Raw genomic sequence first — 14,682 nt, forward strand, 5'->3', positions numbered from 1 at the left:
TGTGTGTGGTGTGTGTGCGGTGTGTGTGTGCTGCGGGTGTGTGTGTGTGTGTGTGTGTGTTTTATAAACAATGAACCAAGGCATTGTTGTTATGAACAATTTTTTGCATAGACGTAATTTACAAGGGAGGTGGGGGGTTACAACCCCCCAAATAATCATAACTGGCCGGTCCAACCCTCCAAATGCATATCATAATTTCCTTTACATAAATAAAGACATTTGCATCATAACTTGATGCAGAAAAGGCACACATTGTTGCAGAAAGAATCACCAGAATGCAGATGATGCTCAAATTTCAATTTTGCTCAAAAGTGGAGATCTCACTCTCCGGACCGCTCTGGAAAATAATTTGCCTTATTAAACCAAATTCATGAAGAGCTACTTTTCTTTATTTGTCTATTGTGTAAGTGCAGTGTGTAAAGAGATCATTTGGCGCTAAAGCTGAAAAGTTGATGTTTGCTTTTTAAAAACATATCTACACTTAATTGTTTTGATGCTTGAAATTAGTTCACAAAAGTATTGGGTCACGGTGGTAGTGTAATGAATAAAATAGTAAATAAACGTATGAAATGAAATTTTGTGATATCGCTTTTTGAGTGTTGTCAAACCTCACTTGGACTTTGGTGCGTCCTTTGTCCTCAGAGGGTTAAAGTCCAGTAACAGAGGCTATAAAGCTAAAAGAAGAGGAAAGATGTGGCAACCAAGGCAGACCCAGGGGGGGTTAGTGAGAGTAGAGATCAGGATGGAGGAGCTGGCCGGTCAGATGGATGACCAGAGAAGAGCTTCCCTTCCATTCCACTCAGGGACTCACTCTCATTCTGCATGCTGCGTCTGTATGAACACAGCCACGTATATTCTGTCAGGATGACGTACGAGAGGAACATTTCTGCTGCACTGAAGCCAACTATCACAGTCATCTTCTCCTCCAGAGCACAGTGACAGACCACAGACAGGCTCCTCTATCTCACTCTGCTCGGCAACTTTCCCAAAATGTGCTTCATCAGCGGGCCGCTGTAGCCATTATCAGATATGTGTCACAAATGTGCAGCTGTGATTGGTTCAGGTCGAGCCGTGTGATTGTTATCAGTCCACACTGGTGGCAGAATAAGAAGAGAAGGAAAAAAGGAGATTTGACAGCTGATTCAAATCTGAAAGTGAAGAGACACTGTGCTGTCTCAGTCTACTGTATGTATCTATTTAACTGTGAACCATCCAGCAGATTGAAGTGATTCTTTCATTCAGTTGCACTGACACCAAAGCAATCTCGTGTCGACTTTAGATGAGTTGTGTTTGAGGTTTGTGAATTAGAAATGACCTAACATCCATTTATAAAGCTTTGTTACCTATGTCTTTTTTTTAAATGAATGCATCAATTGAATGTTAATTCTTGACCTTGGAAATGTAGATTGACAATAAAAATATCAACTTTAGGGCCACTTACTAGCTTCTTCCAGGGCTTTCAACCACAGACCATGGTCTTTATCGGTGGATGAAGTTTTCATGACAACTGAGCTAACTCCATTCATTGAAGACTGTGAGATGCAACGAATCCTCTTGTTGTCAACTAGAATACATATTGCCTTAAATATGTTTGAAAAGTTAACAAATGGCCATTGTAATTTCCAAAAAACATTGCAAAAAGTTGATTTTGTCCAACCAACTGTACCAAAATGCTATTGGTATACTGACATTGGGAAAAACAGCAAAGCTTTTATTTTTGGGGGGAAAATAATAAGTGATTAAAATAGTCTATTGAGGTATTTTGTAAAATTACTTAAATTCTAAATCTTTCTCAGCAGTATTAGGATGGAGGTTTTTTTTTTTTTTTTTTGAAAAGGAAAATGTAACTTTACGGTACAGGGATGTGATTTACATTAAGTTGGCTGGAAATAAAGTGGGTAGATTGGGTCACCTTGGAGATTTGGAAATATATAATGAGAGAAAATCCTAAATTCACTTTTGGAGCTTTTTCAGAGCAAACTGAGGAGGCACAGGTGAAAGCTCAGCACAAAGCTAAGCTAGCTGTGGTTTCCTGTGCTGTTTGTCTTCCAACGTTCATGTCTTAACTCAGTCCATCTGACAGCAGCCCCATGCCCCCCCTCCCCCCACGCCGTCAAAGCAGACAGCATTTATTTTCTATATCTAGATTAATCTCACCTTGTTCTGTTTCTGATTCTTGATTTTAGAACATTCCTGAAATAACTATTATTAGAAGTTTTCCACTTATTCAAAGAGAATAAATGACTTGTTAAAGGCTTCACAGTATGGATGGATGAATGGATGGATGGATGGATGAATGGATGGATGAATGGATGGATGGATGGATGGATGAAGTGATGGATGGATGGAATCAACAGCTTGATACAGAATACAAGAACATACCTAGCATGCTCTATAAATGTAATTGTAATATATACAGTGTGTGTATATTTATATATTACAGAAATAATACACAGTACAAAATATATACTAGAATTTCCTACAGATATATTAAAATACTGAAAACATAATATAAATACAGGACAACATCAGTGTTGTATTAAGAATTTAAAAGCAGTAATTGAGTAAAAGTATGTAGCAGAAAATGACTTTGGTAAAAGTTCAAGTCACCTTTCAGAAGAAAAACTCTTACAGTATCAAATATATAGTAAATATATAGTATAGTAAGTAAATATTCAAGTAAAAAATCTAAAGTAATTTTCTGATACTGAATGTATTTAATTATTACAAGTAAAGACAAAGAGACACTTTGATTACAAACTTTGTTGTGGCTCTCTTATAGCAAAACTTAATATTTCAGGGTTCCCACACCTTAAAATCAGACATCAACCAAGAGAAAAATAGAAACAGAACATTCATGTTTTTGTGAGGAAGAATCATCACTCCAATGTACAAAAACATTTCTTGCAAGTAGCGAGTAACGAAGACGCTGAGGGGAAATGTTGTGGAGTAAAAATATACATTTGATTTAGGAAAAGTAGTGGAGTAAAAGTGAAAGTATCCGGAAATATAAATAACAAAGAAAAGTACAGATATATGAACATTCTGCTTACGTTGTAACATTACAACACAGAATAACATGCACTATATCAGCAAGGCTTTTATCTAGGTGGTAGGCAGTGAATGAGGTGTGTGTTGGCATGACAGATTGTGGATGATGGGAGGCTCTGTGTTCACGCTGCAGCTCCCCCCCCCCACACACACACACACCCCCACCCCCGACCTGTCCTTGCGTCTGTCTGACTGATATGATGTGGAGGTGTCAGTGTGAGTGTACGCTGCTCGTGGATAAATGATCAGTGATCAGCGTCAGTGGAGGAAGGACTTGTCTGTAAGTAGCACTAACACTGCACACGCTCCAGCTTTTATTTTTCTGTGTCAAGCATGACTCTCTGCTGGCCGGGTGTTATTTTTTTCCTGTTGTGGTGAGACTGTGAAGCCGAGGCAAACATTTGTCACACTGACTCCCACAAACAAAATCCAAACGCCGCTGTAGTCTGATTTATTTATTGTCTTTATGCATTCAATATATCATTTATAATCCTAGAAGCATTTATCTAACTGTAGAATAATTCATGGATCCTTAATGTTTTGAACTAAAAAATGTAGATAACAATTCTCCAATGAAACCGATAATTTATAGGCTCTTAAAGAGAATATAACTGTGTGTTCTCGAATAACAATACAAAACCGCATAAAACTAATACACTGTGTGCATTTTAATTTATAACTAAGTGCTGTAAAGGAAATAAAGCTTCCTTTTCTGACTTCCTCAGCAGGTGCTAGAATAGCGGCTGTAGTAGACCAATATTCAGTGACAATTGATGCAGCTGTCTCTCCTATGCAAGTGTAACAAGTCTCGTGACCAATAAACACAAATAACAAAAGAAATAAAAGGAAACCTAGATTTTCAACCCGTTCCCTCTAATATTAGATCTTGGAGAAATATCCCGCTGGGTCTGTGCTTGTTAAAAGAAATGTGTAACCCTAAAGTGACATGCTGCTCCCTGATCTCTTGATGTCAGCTCTGGCGTGTACATGGAGTCAGAACTTAGCCCTGCTTTTATTACGAGACTACGAGCCAAGAAAAAGCCCTTCTTTGTCTCACAGCCTTTTAGTCCCATAGCCAGTTTGTGGCTTAGCGTATATAGTGGCGTTTAAGCCGCTGTAGTAAGAGTACAAGCTGTTAGAGTAGCCCAGAGCACGTGTGTGTACCGCGCCCTGAGACCAGCTCAACGTGGTGTCTGGCAGCTCTGGCCTCTTCAAATCACAGTTCACTTTGGCTGACAGATCAATATGGATCTTCTTGTGTTGTCCTTCTGTCGACCATAACGTCTATCTTATCTTATGAAGTTGTTGTCCTCTCAGAAAATCAACACTTTTCTTTTTTACATTTCTGTCGTTTTTTTAACCCTCTGAGGACAAAAGCCGCACCAACCAACACTCCTACTCAAAAAACGATATTACAAAATTAAATTTCAGACATTAATTACTATTTTAATCATATATAACTAAGACTTTGGTATACCCTTTTCTAACACCAAAACAGTTTGTACAACGCATCGTAAGCTAAGGTTTGTTTTCAAAAGAGATTTGAGGAGTTTCAAGAAGCCGACTTCAACGTTTCAGCTTTAGTGTCAAATTATCTCTTTACACATCACTGTAGAAAGATTTTGGGCGTCACTTTACAGAAAGCTGAGTTTGTTCTAAACATTTTGATACAAAGCACACAGGGTTCAGTTATATCAAATACCTTAAAAGGGAACATTTAGGGGGCGGCGTCTGGCTCACCCATTGGGAGTGTGCGCCCCATGTTGGCTGAGTCCTGCAGCGCCGCAGGTTTGAATCCGACCTGCGGCCCTTTGCTGCGTGTCATCCTCCATCTCTCTCCCCCTTTCATGTCTATCCGCTGTCACCATATAATAAAGGGAAAAGCCCCCAAAAATAATCTTAAAAACATTCTCAAAGTACATTTAGAAGATATGTGAAAATGCCCTTAGAACTCAGAGGGTTAAAAAGCAGAAATATGGAATTATTTTGGCTAACAGTTAAGATCAGAAGAAGAGTTATGTTGTTATGTAATAGGTCATATTCAACCCAAGGACAACAGGAGGGTTGATATTGTAATTATCAAAAAGAAGAAATTGAATTAGCTTTTCTCTATTTTGAGACTTTCAGTTTGAAGGTTTGGTGCCGGCTGATGATATAGGTGCTGTAATTTAATTGGTGGTATATCTGTTGTTTAATATTTCTTAACTTTTCTACCTAGGGGCGTAATAAATGTCTGAAACGGGGTGGCAAAAATCCTGCATGACTTCCTGTTCCTGCTCAGGCCCACTGACTCTAGAAGGAGATGAATATAAAATTCATAACACAGCTCCCTTGTTTTTGTTGTGGAGGACGTTGTGCAATAGAATAAAGGCTTTATGGGAATACATAGTCATTACATGCACCTAAGAATAAATCCTTTTATATATTTTAGGATATTTTCTGAGGTGTTGGCTTGAGGAGAACTAGCAAAACATTCTTTTCAAATGCTTTATGCACCTAAGCCATTTTTCTTTTAGGATCTACATGGACACTGTCACAGTTGTGAGTGAGTTATATGAGCATCTTGAAATAAGGCACAACATGTAAAAATATGAAATATAGAAAGCAGGACTGACTCCTGCCAGATATCGTGATTCAAATTGCAATTGATCATGTTAAATAAAGGAAGAAAAAATAAATGAAAATGTAGTTTCTGTAAACAATCTGTTATATATATATATATATATATATATGTATATATATATATATATATATGTAATATTCCAGCATTTATCTCATGAAAAAGACAGTAAATATAGATATGAAAAGAGGATTACAAAATGGTAAATTAAATGTTACATCAAACATTCAACTGAATATTATACATTTGATGAATTGTGCTCTGAAAGATTAGCTTTTTGCATTTGTTTTAAAATTGCAATTTTGATTTTATATGATTTATCCCTACGAAACTGTGTGAGTGAAAACATCCCGTCCCACTGGTCCTACTTGATAGTTCCCTGTGTAAGATCAGGCGGTGTGCTGGCTCTGTGAACTGCCTGCCCTCTCCTCCAGCCTCCTCCGCTGTGTGTTTTACAAAGCAAGCTCACAATTCACACATGGCCCATATCTGGAAGTCTAAGTGCCGTTGCTTGTTGCCGGGGTTTGTGTGAGGCCTCGCTGAAGTATCTGCGCTCAACTGTACGAGCCTGTCTGCTTCCCATGATGCACCTCCCATCTCCAGCCTGGCGAAGGCAGTGAAAGAGCCCATTGTTCCTGTCACTCAGAGGCATGTTGCATGCACTTCTGACACAGAGTGGGAGAAATGATTCCCTTTATACCCCATGGAATGTCTCTGAATCAATCCGTTCTGTATGAAGAAATGCTGCTGTTTGGCCGACTTTGATTTACAAAGTCATTTAATCACAAATGTTCTTAAGTTTTGAAAGGAAGGGAAACTAAGTATTGTATAGTATGAAATGGAATTTGAAGAAGAAAGACCATATTAAAACTTTTCAAATCAACAGCAACACCTTGTTTTAAGCTAATTTCCTTCCTTGTTAAGACATTTTTCATTTCTAGCCTTGTCTGGAGCAGAGACCACCTCCAGAGCCTGATCCACATGTCTGATCCTCTGAGTCGAGCAGCCTGTTAACACTTTGCAAGAGAACAAGTGGCTTTCAGGACTTCTCTCCCTCTAATTCTTTTCTTTTCTCAACAAACTTTGATTGATGTGCAGCAAACCACAGTTGGAAACGCTTGCAGCTTCTCTCATGGATTTTTCCTGCATGATGTCATGTTTTTATGTAATGTTTTGATCCTCTGTGTAGGATGCCATGCGCAGTGACATCCAAACAAAGGAAATATCCTCCCGCTGAAAAGGTGGACTTCTCTGTCCTCTCAGGCAGATCATGTATGCTTCACATACCATGAGAGCCTTAGATTCCCCTAAACAAACGCCTTCTTTGATTGCGTGAGAATGTTTGATTCTCTCCGTTCTCAAGTCCAGGCCACATCAAATCCTAAAAGAAGTGAGGCTTCCTGATCCTATTTCTGAATCTATAAGTGGTCCAAAATGCATCTGATGTTTTGTTCTTAATGGTGAGCTAAGTTGTAAGAGTCTTACACAGCTACTCGGGGTGTAAACCAAGAGCTCTATGCAGAGTCTATTTTTAACCCTGCTGTATCACGTATCACCTCTTGCCATTTGGTTCTTTTGTTCTGCGAGGAGGGATATTTCAGGACACTCAGTAGCGTGGGAGGCGAGGTGAGGCTATTCCTCTCCCCGACAATTGATCTTCCCTCTGCCTGATGTGTGTGTGAGGGGAGGTAAAGCCCACGCCTGCCATTGACCTGTTGCAAGGGTTGAAAATGTGCTCTTCCCATTCATTAGGCTGGGCGGCCCACACTGCTTCCAAGCGCTTTCACTCCATCTGTATTTGTGGTCTCTGATAGGATCCAGATGGCAGTCTGGAACACCCGTGCAGACCTTGTACGAGCTTCACATATGGCGGACAGTAAAGGAACAATTAAAGGAGCCTTGCACCCGGGTCACTCTGTAAACAAGTGATGATCCATGTATTTGTAGTATTAGCTGTTCATTTACAATGGATAGTGTCATGTGGGCGGGATACAGATTCTGGATGGGGCGTTTGTATAAAGTGACATCAGTTACCTCAAAGGTGGGGGGAAAAGCCAGCTGGAGGTATGTCAGAGTGCCCTGAACAGGTGAACTAGGTTATGATAATCGGTAGGTCAAGCAGGTCCAACCCCTCTTACTTTGTCATCTGCTCCCATAATGCCACTCGCTGCATAAACATAAAAAAGTAGGATTGTTGGTTTTGGAAAGTCAGAAAACTGTAAGACTGTAAAAGCAGCTGAAGGTTTAAAGGGTTGATGGCTGAACACATAAAAAGTTGTCAAACGACAGCCTATACCATTCAAACTGACATTTATTGAGTTTAGAGGTCCGTCAGTGATCAGGAGACTGCTGTAATTGTTTGGGTCTCCAGCCTGCTGCTGCTCTGTTTTGTTCAGATTTTTTGCCGCTATGAATGTGGTGGGGGAATGTGCATAGGGCGGGGTAACAGTGGGAGGGCTGGACGCAGGAATTCCCACTTGCTTGGCTCATCTTGCATTTGCTCTACTCCTCTACTGAATCTCCCCCGCCGCACATGGAAAAGGGGATGTTTTGTTTGTGAAACAGCGCTCTCTGGGCCGCGCACGCCATCCTTGATTTTCAGGCATCGGGACCCGGAGATTCTGCACAATGTGGCTCGGTTAGGAGGAGCACCGCTGAGTTCATTAATCCGCCTGTCAAGGGCCCCTTTCTGCTTTTATTTTTAGCCAAAATCCATCAGGCTTGACAAGTGTGGCAATCTGAGCCAAGCTGCAGAGGGCAGCGCTCCAGGTCCCTTCCACAAAGTCAATCTTTTCCTCCCCTCTTGGGAAAAAGCTCCGGACAGCCCTGCTCCAGGCCCAGGGTTTTGTTGAGTCATGTGTGATCATACACAGAAACACGGGGGGGGGGCGCTTAAGGTGGAGGGGGTTATGGGATTAATGGTGCGGGTGGGGTTAATGCTAGGGGCAGCAGGGGAGCTAAAATCGCGCGGGTGCTGGCCTTGTATAAGGTAATGTCTAGCAAGGATGGTGGGGTGGGACGTGTGCACAGATTTATTTTAATACTGCTGGTCGTGCCAGTGGGGGAGGGATGTGGAGCCTGTACGCTCGTCCCAGGACCACTGACACACTTCGGACAAGACAGGACCTTTCAGTAGACAAACCCACCACCGGAGAATAAAAACACTAAAAAGGAGGCAAGTTGAGTCCAACTTTGACCTTTGAATCTGCATGATCCCACTGGTTGTTTTCTGTTAGAACTGCTTCTCCTCATGCTGTCTGCATGCGGTGGACCACCAGCTCCTCTCACAGATGCATGTTTGTAGTGAGTTGCCCTGCAGGGAGCTCTTTTGCCATGTCAGTCTTGTATTTAGCATGACAGTGATGCAGTATGCAGCGAGGTGAGAGTCTGCTGGCTCATGGTCCGTAGCAGCGGCAGACAAACAAAGATTTCTTACCTGACTAATGAGATACTGTGACTCATCATTTATGTCACAATAAATGAGTCTATTGATTCTTTTTTCAGTTAATTGATTAATCATTTCATCTATAAATATAATAATAATTGAATTCAACATAAGTAAATGATAATAAGTGGATTATCCCAAAAGTGATTGATTATGTGTAAAAGCTCATTCTTGCAGTTGAAAGCCCAGGGAAAAGCTAGTAAGTGGAAGTTTTCTTTTTACAATCTGTAGTCTTCTAATGAACTGAAAAGCTGTAAGGATAAAAAGAAGAAACTGTTCGTTTGTGTGTGTGTAGTATCCCATAAATCCAGGCTGGGCTGCTGTTGGCTGACGTGTTGCTGCAGCCTCTACAGTATAGTTCAGCATCAGCTAGATCAATGGTTAGGGAGGGTTTTGTGGTGCCATTTATTTTTTTAGCCACCCAGGCAGCGTAACTCTGGCATGGAATTGTCAGTCAATTTGTCCACTTTGGTCCTGGGATGTCCTAACAACTATTGGATGGATTGCTGTGAAATGTGGTTCAGACATTCATGTTCCCCACAGGATGAATTGTCATTTTTGGGGAACCCTTGATTTTTGATCTAGTGCTATCATGGGGTCACATTTTTAATTTGTTCCGTACTTTGCTTTATGACTTAGTAACTGCAAATCGGATGACTTTCCCACCAGCCTCAGCTGTACTTTTTAGTTATTGCTGATTAGTAAATGGTAGCATGCTAACAATTAAAACTAAGATGGTGAAAATGATAACCATAACCCACTTAACATCAGCATGTTATTATTGTCATTGTTAGCATGTTAGCATGAAGACATTAGTTTTCATAGTAGCTCAAAGAACAATGGGTCCAGTTTTTCAAACAGCCGCAGAGCTCAGTACCTGAACCGACCCCATAATTATTGAGCCGCCCGGACCTGTGTGTAAGAGTTACATGTTACATGACCTGACCCGTGATTAAACACACTACACAGTGCCTTATTTTTACTTGCACAATTGTAACTTAGAAACATCAATTGAAACCATAGTTAACCACAGCCTATTTGGCAGATTCAGTCACCAGTCCCCATGTTCTACTCGCTATCCTGACATGTAATTGCCCTCAGTTGAGCTGGGCAGAAACACAACATGGTCCAAAGACCTTGGTTTAAGCTGAGTTCTCCGTTCTTGAGTCACAAATCCAGTTTCTTTCACTGGCTGCGCTCGATGCCGCAGGCCATCACAAGAAATATAAATCCTGGTGGCTGATTAGGCTTGACATTAGTAGCTGATTTCGATGGTAGAAATAGACTACTGCACATATTCTTCCTACTTATTTCTGATTAAGATCAAATTTCTCCAGAAAAAAACTGCCCGTCTGCATTAAGTTTATTTTTATCCATACCTGTAGCCTTCCTGTTCACGTGAATTTATAGAAATATATTTATTACTCATTACACAGCTTTTCTGGTGGAGGACTCAGGCTCACAGCACAACTGTGTCTAATTACAAAGGCGCTAGCGTGGCTTTAGACCCATTGTCTTGTTGTGCAACTAAAGACAGAGAGAGAAAGCATGCCTATCTAGCATCAATAATTGAATCTGAGCTAACTTTAGAGTTGGACCAGCATAGAATGCTACTGTCAGCTTCAGTGGTAACTCGATGGCTGGCAGCCAGTGGAACTGATGCCCAATGCGTTCTGGGTGTTAAATCCACTCCAAGAAGAGCCATTTCATTTCTAATTTGCACTAACTTTCTTCTTTGACAGCAGTATTATCTTTGCACACACCAGCTTTTTTACATGGCAGATATTCCGTTGTACAATTAAACTAGAGGACACTTAGTGGGTTAATAATTTTTATAGGCTATAAAAAGAGGCAACACTCTCACAGAATATAAATCAGCACAGTCTGTCTTTGTGTAAGCATGTTGAAAACAAGGCTGTACACCGCAATGGCAAGCCCTTCCAGCCCACCTCGAGCGATGAAGGTGACAGAAGAGGAGAGAGTTAATGACCAACACACAGGGCAACTTTAATGAGCACTTCACAAGTGTTATTTAGATTCCATTATAGTCTGTCTTCCCACTCCTGTTAGAACTGTCAAGAGGCTGTATATCCTCCGCCTGTGCATGTGTGACTTTTGCCTCTGCTATATGGTTCCATGTTGCTCTGCATGATCACAAGGGGATGAGAGCAGGTGCTCCATTTATACAAAGAAAAAAAGATCTTAACCGCAACTCTGATATTGTATGTGTCATCGCTGTACAGCAGAGTTCTAATGCTTACTGTAAAAGTAGCCTTTGTGCCAGCTGAGTTACCTAGTGACGTTTCGAGCTGCACATATTGAGGAGCCAGAGAGTCCCTAACTGAGGAAGGTATCATTAGCTGTGTTGCACCATCCACTTTAAGTGAGTAAATAGAGTAAACACAGCTCCACAAGAAGACCTTGCAGACAGTGAAAAGTGAAAAGGGCCTGGAGTGGATGAAATAAATACTGCTACTCTTGCTGCTATCCTTTAGACCTAGATTTATTGTCCTCTCAGCGTTTGATGTTGTGTGGCATCAAGCCTTTGTTGCCTGTGACCAGGGTTCTACAAATGGGATGTTAATGTTAATTAACTGTGAAAATGTAAAATTGCAAAAAGGATTATCGATGAAAAAGCTTCATAAACAGCTCATAAGAGACTATAGAGAAGGTTGAGTGCTGCTTCATATCAATAATGTAAATTTCCCAATTATTCTTCTCTTGGTGAAATCGAAGTGACCCTTCCAAAGGGATGTGGATCTCCAGACTTGTGGATTCTGCTAAGGATGTTGTTTTGTTCCAAACTATTGATGCATGCAAATTCCTACTGTGTTGTCAAGACCGTAGGCTGAAAGGATGCCTCTGGCGAAAAAGCTTTAGGAAGTGTGGGGCTGTATCCATGGACCATGGGAACAGCAGCGATGGAAACGGAACACGGACAAAAGCAGATTTTCTTTTTGCTTACCTTCTGACACAGAACGGGAAAAGTAGCCAGCTAAAAAATGTTCAGTAACATGGTGGAAGTTGGGGTCATTGTTCTGCCGGTTCGTTTCTGTAACGCAGCCCTGGATCCGAGGACCCATCTCCATGGAAACCATTATGCGGGGCATTTGGTGGCAGAACACTTTAGAAATCTCCTTGGAATATATTAGTAGCTGCAAAGGCCCCACTCTCCTCACCTTCAACCTCTCACCATTGTCTCGGAGCTAGTTCACTTCAGGCGCTGTTCTTAGGATTTCAGGCCTCGGCTCAGGAATGTTGGCCTTATAGCTCGTCTCCACACAGGGACTTAAAAACAACCCATCTGCTGTCAGCTGAGGTTTGAAATCTAAAAAAAACAAGCTGTGACCTGCAAACCTACCACCAGTCAGGCTCCCATGCCTCTGATTTTTCACCTTGTCTATTTTTTATATACATTTAATTATAGCGATTCATTTCATTGACTCATACAGAGCGTAGCAGTGCAGAACCCCAATTTCAACTTTGATCAGAGAAATGAAATGATTTGCCCTGCAGAGCTAAAGAACCACATCGTTTTTTTCCTGACGTGGCAAAAACACGAGTAAGATGAAGACTTCATATAGAGCAGATGTGCTGAGACTCTGATTTCACTAAAAGTGCTGCTGGTTCAGAATGCTCTTTGTATTGTCGAGCTGTGTAATGTGTCATTAACTCAGCCCTACCTACTGAACAGGCCGCTCTAAATATGATTGGTTCCCCCCTCTTTTGCAGTGATATTACCTTTCTGCCATTCACAGATATTTCCCTCCGGTATTTTGTCGGCAGGATAGGTTCTCAAACCTGAAACGCTTAGCATTCTTGTAGCCTATTACCCGGGATCGTTCAAAGCCATTGAATGTTACCACTTTTCCTTTTTAGATAAAAAGCAGTGCCAATTTCTGTGCCATGGCCTGATATCACACATTTTTATTGAGCAGGAAAACAAGCTTCCTAAAGACCTGCTAACCCATCTGGCTGAGGTGATTAATAAAAGCCGAGGCAGATGGTGCCACGTCCAGATTCCGCATGGCTTCAGGGGTGCATTAATCTGCAGATACAACGGGCCGCCATGTTTGCCTGTGAATGGGTTGTCTTTTCCAGCAATGTGTGAGGTTTCTGGTGGAGCGGGCTCATTTACCGCGGCAAGCCGATTGACTGGGACCCTCAGGATGTTTTTGTTAGGGTATGAGGGGGGGGGGGCTCTTCATCTGCAGCAAACAAGCTAAACGTGAATGGGCCATGCCCTTCTTTTACTGCTGGCAGCAGGGTCTGGAAACGTTGACAGCCCCAGAAACCTCAGGAATCCCCCCAAGAAGAGGCTGGGCGGGAGGGTGAGGTGGAGCATTGGAATGCACTTGGAGCAGTCAGTCACTTATTTACTAGCTGAACTGAGTGAACCCTGCCTTAGTCAGCCACTTCCATCGTCTGTCCCAGCCCCCCCTCCCACTCCTCTCTGTTTTGTTCTTTAACCTACCCTAATGCTCCTCGTTTGCTCCCCCCTCCCCTCCCATCCTATGACAGACACTCCGCTTCTTGGCTTCTCATTGGCTGGAGTCTTCATCTTCGCCTATGCACCCGAGCGACCTAATCCAACCTCCATCTGACCCCAGCCGCAAGCGTTGAGGTGAAATGCTCATGAGTAATAACAGAAATGTCAGTGGGACTGAGCCATCACTATCACATCCTACATTTACACAAACTCAGAAATTAAATGGAACCTAATATCGTGTTACGTTTTAACTACGGGTGCCATCAGACTATTTACAAAAGGAAAAATAAGTAAGGTAAGCAAGTACCACTAGTGGAGGTCTAAAGAATAAAGACTTATTTTTCAGTATCCCTCACGTTCGCTTTGGTCATTATCGAATCAATTTGGATCCGTCCACTCATTGCTGTTCTCCAAGCAGTTCCTTATAGGTGCCAAATAATGTGTGAGTGTCCTGTCTCCTTCCGTAATTGCCTTGTCATGTTTGAATAAAGCCATTAACAAACATTTATGGCAATATTCAGATTCCGTGTCTGAGCATGTTGATAGAGACAGGATTGGTGAGAGAAGCATCATGGGAGGAGGTGATTGACAGAGATGGCAAAAGTACTCACTTTCCGTACTTAAGTAGAAGTACAGATACTTTTGTTAAAAAATACTCCGGTAAAAGTGGAAGTACTGATTAAACATCTTTACTCAAGTAAAAGTAACAATGTACAAGCTTGGAAATTTACTTAAAGTATAAAAGTAAAAGTAGCCTTGCAATTTTTTTATGCAAAGCTATCTGGAACACTCAAATGTTACTAGAGAGCACGCTGAGAAACTTCAGTGGACATGGAGGACACGTTCTTTATATGGCAAAGGCTACATTTTAAATGGATGTCTGCCAATAGGCCTAAAACATAACATATATGATTATTATGACAGAAACTGCACTCCAGGTTAGTAAGATTCTGACTTATTAGCAAGAAATGAATTCAGTTGTGATTCTGTGAGAATTCACAGATCCTGTTTCTATTTTTAATGTTTCCCCCTAACATGTAAATGAATCTACATGTGTGTGTGTGTGCTCAAATATGG

The 14,682-nt window shown here is 41.4% G+C and overlaps 1 protein-coding gene across 1 annotated transcript in view; it reads left to right on the forward strand.

Moving 5' to 3' along the window:
- The first annotated feature begins 3,239 nt into the window (after positions 1 to 3,239).
- Positions 3,240 to 14,682, forward strand: part of bach2b (BTB and CNC homology 1, basic leucine zipper transcription factor 2b) — a 69,087-nt gene continuing 57,644 nt past the window's right edge. The window contains 1 exon segment of the mRNA XM_032542924.1: positions 3,240 to 3,331. Within this exon segment, the coding sequence (XP_032398815.1) occupies positions 3,293 to 3,331 (39 nt within the window). The 5' untranslated portion in view covers positions 3,240 to 3,292.

This window comes from Etheostoma spectabile, chromosome 18 (assembly GCF_008692095.1).
Source record: "Etheostoma spectabile isolate EspeVRDwgs_2016 chromosome 18, UIUC_Espe_1.0, whole genome shotgun sequence".
Classification (NCBI taxonomy): domain Eukaryota; kingdom Metazoa; phylum Chordata; class Actinopteri; order Perciformes; family Percidae; genus Etheostoma; species Etheostoma spectabile.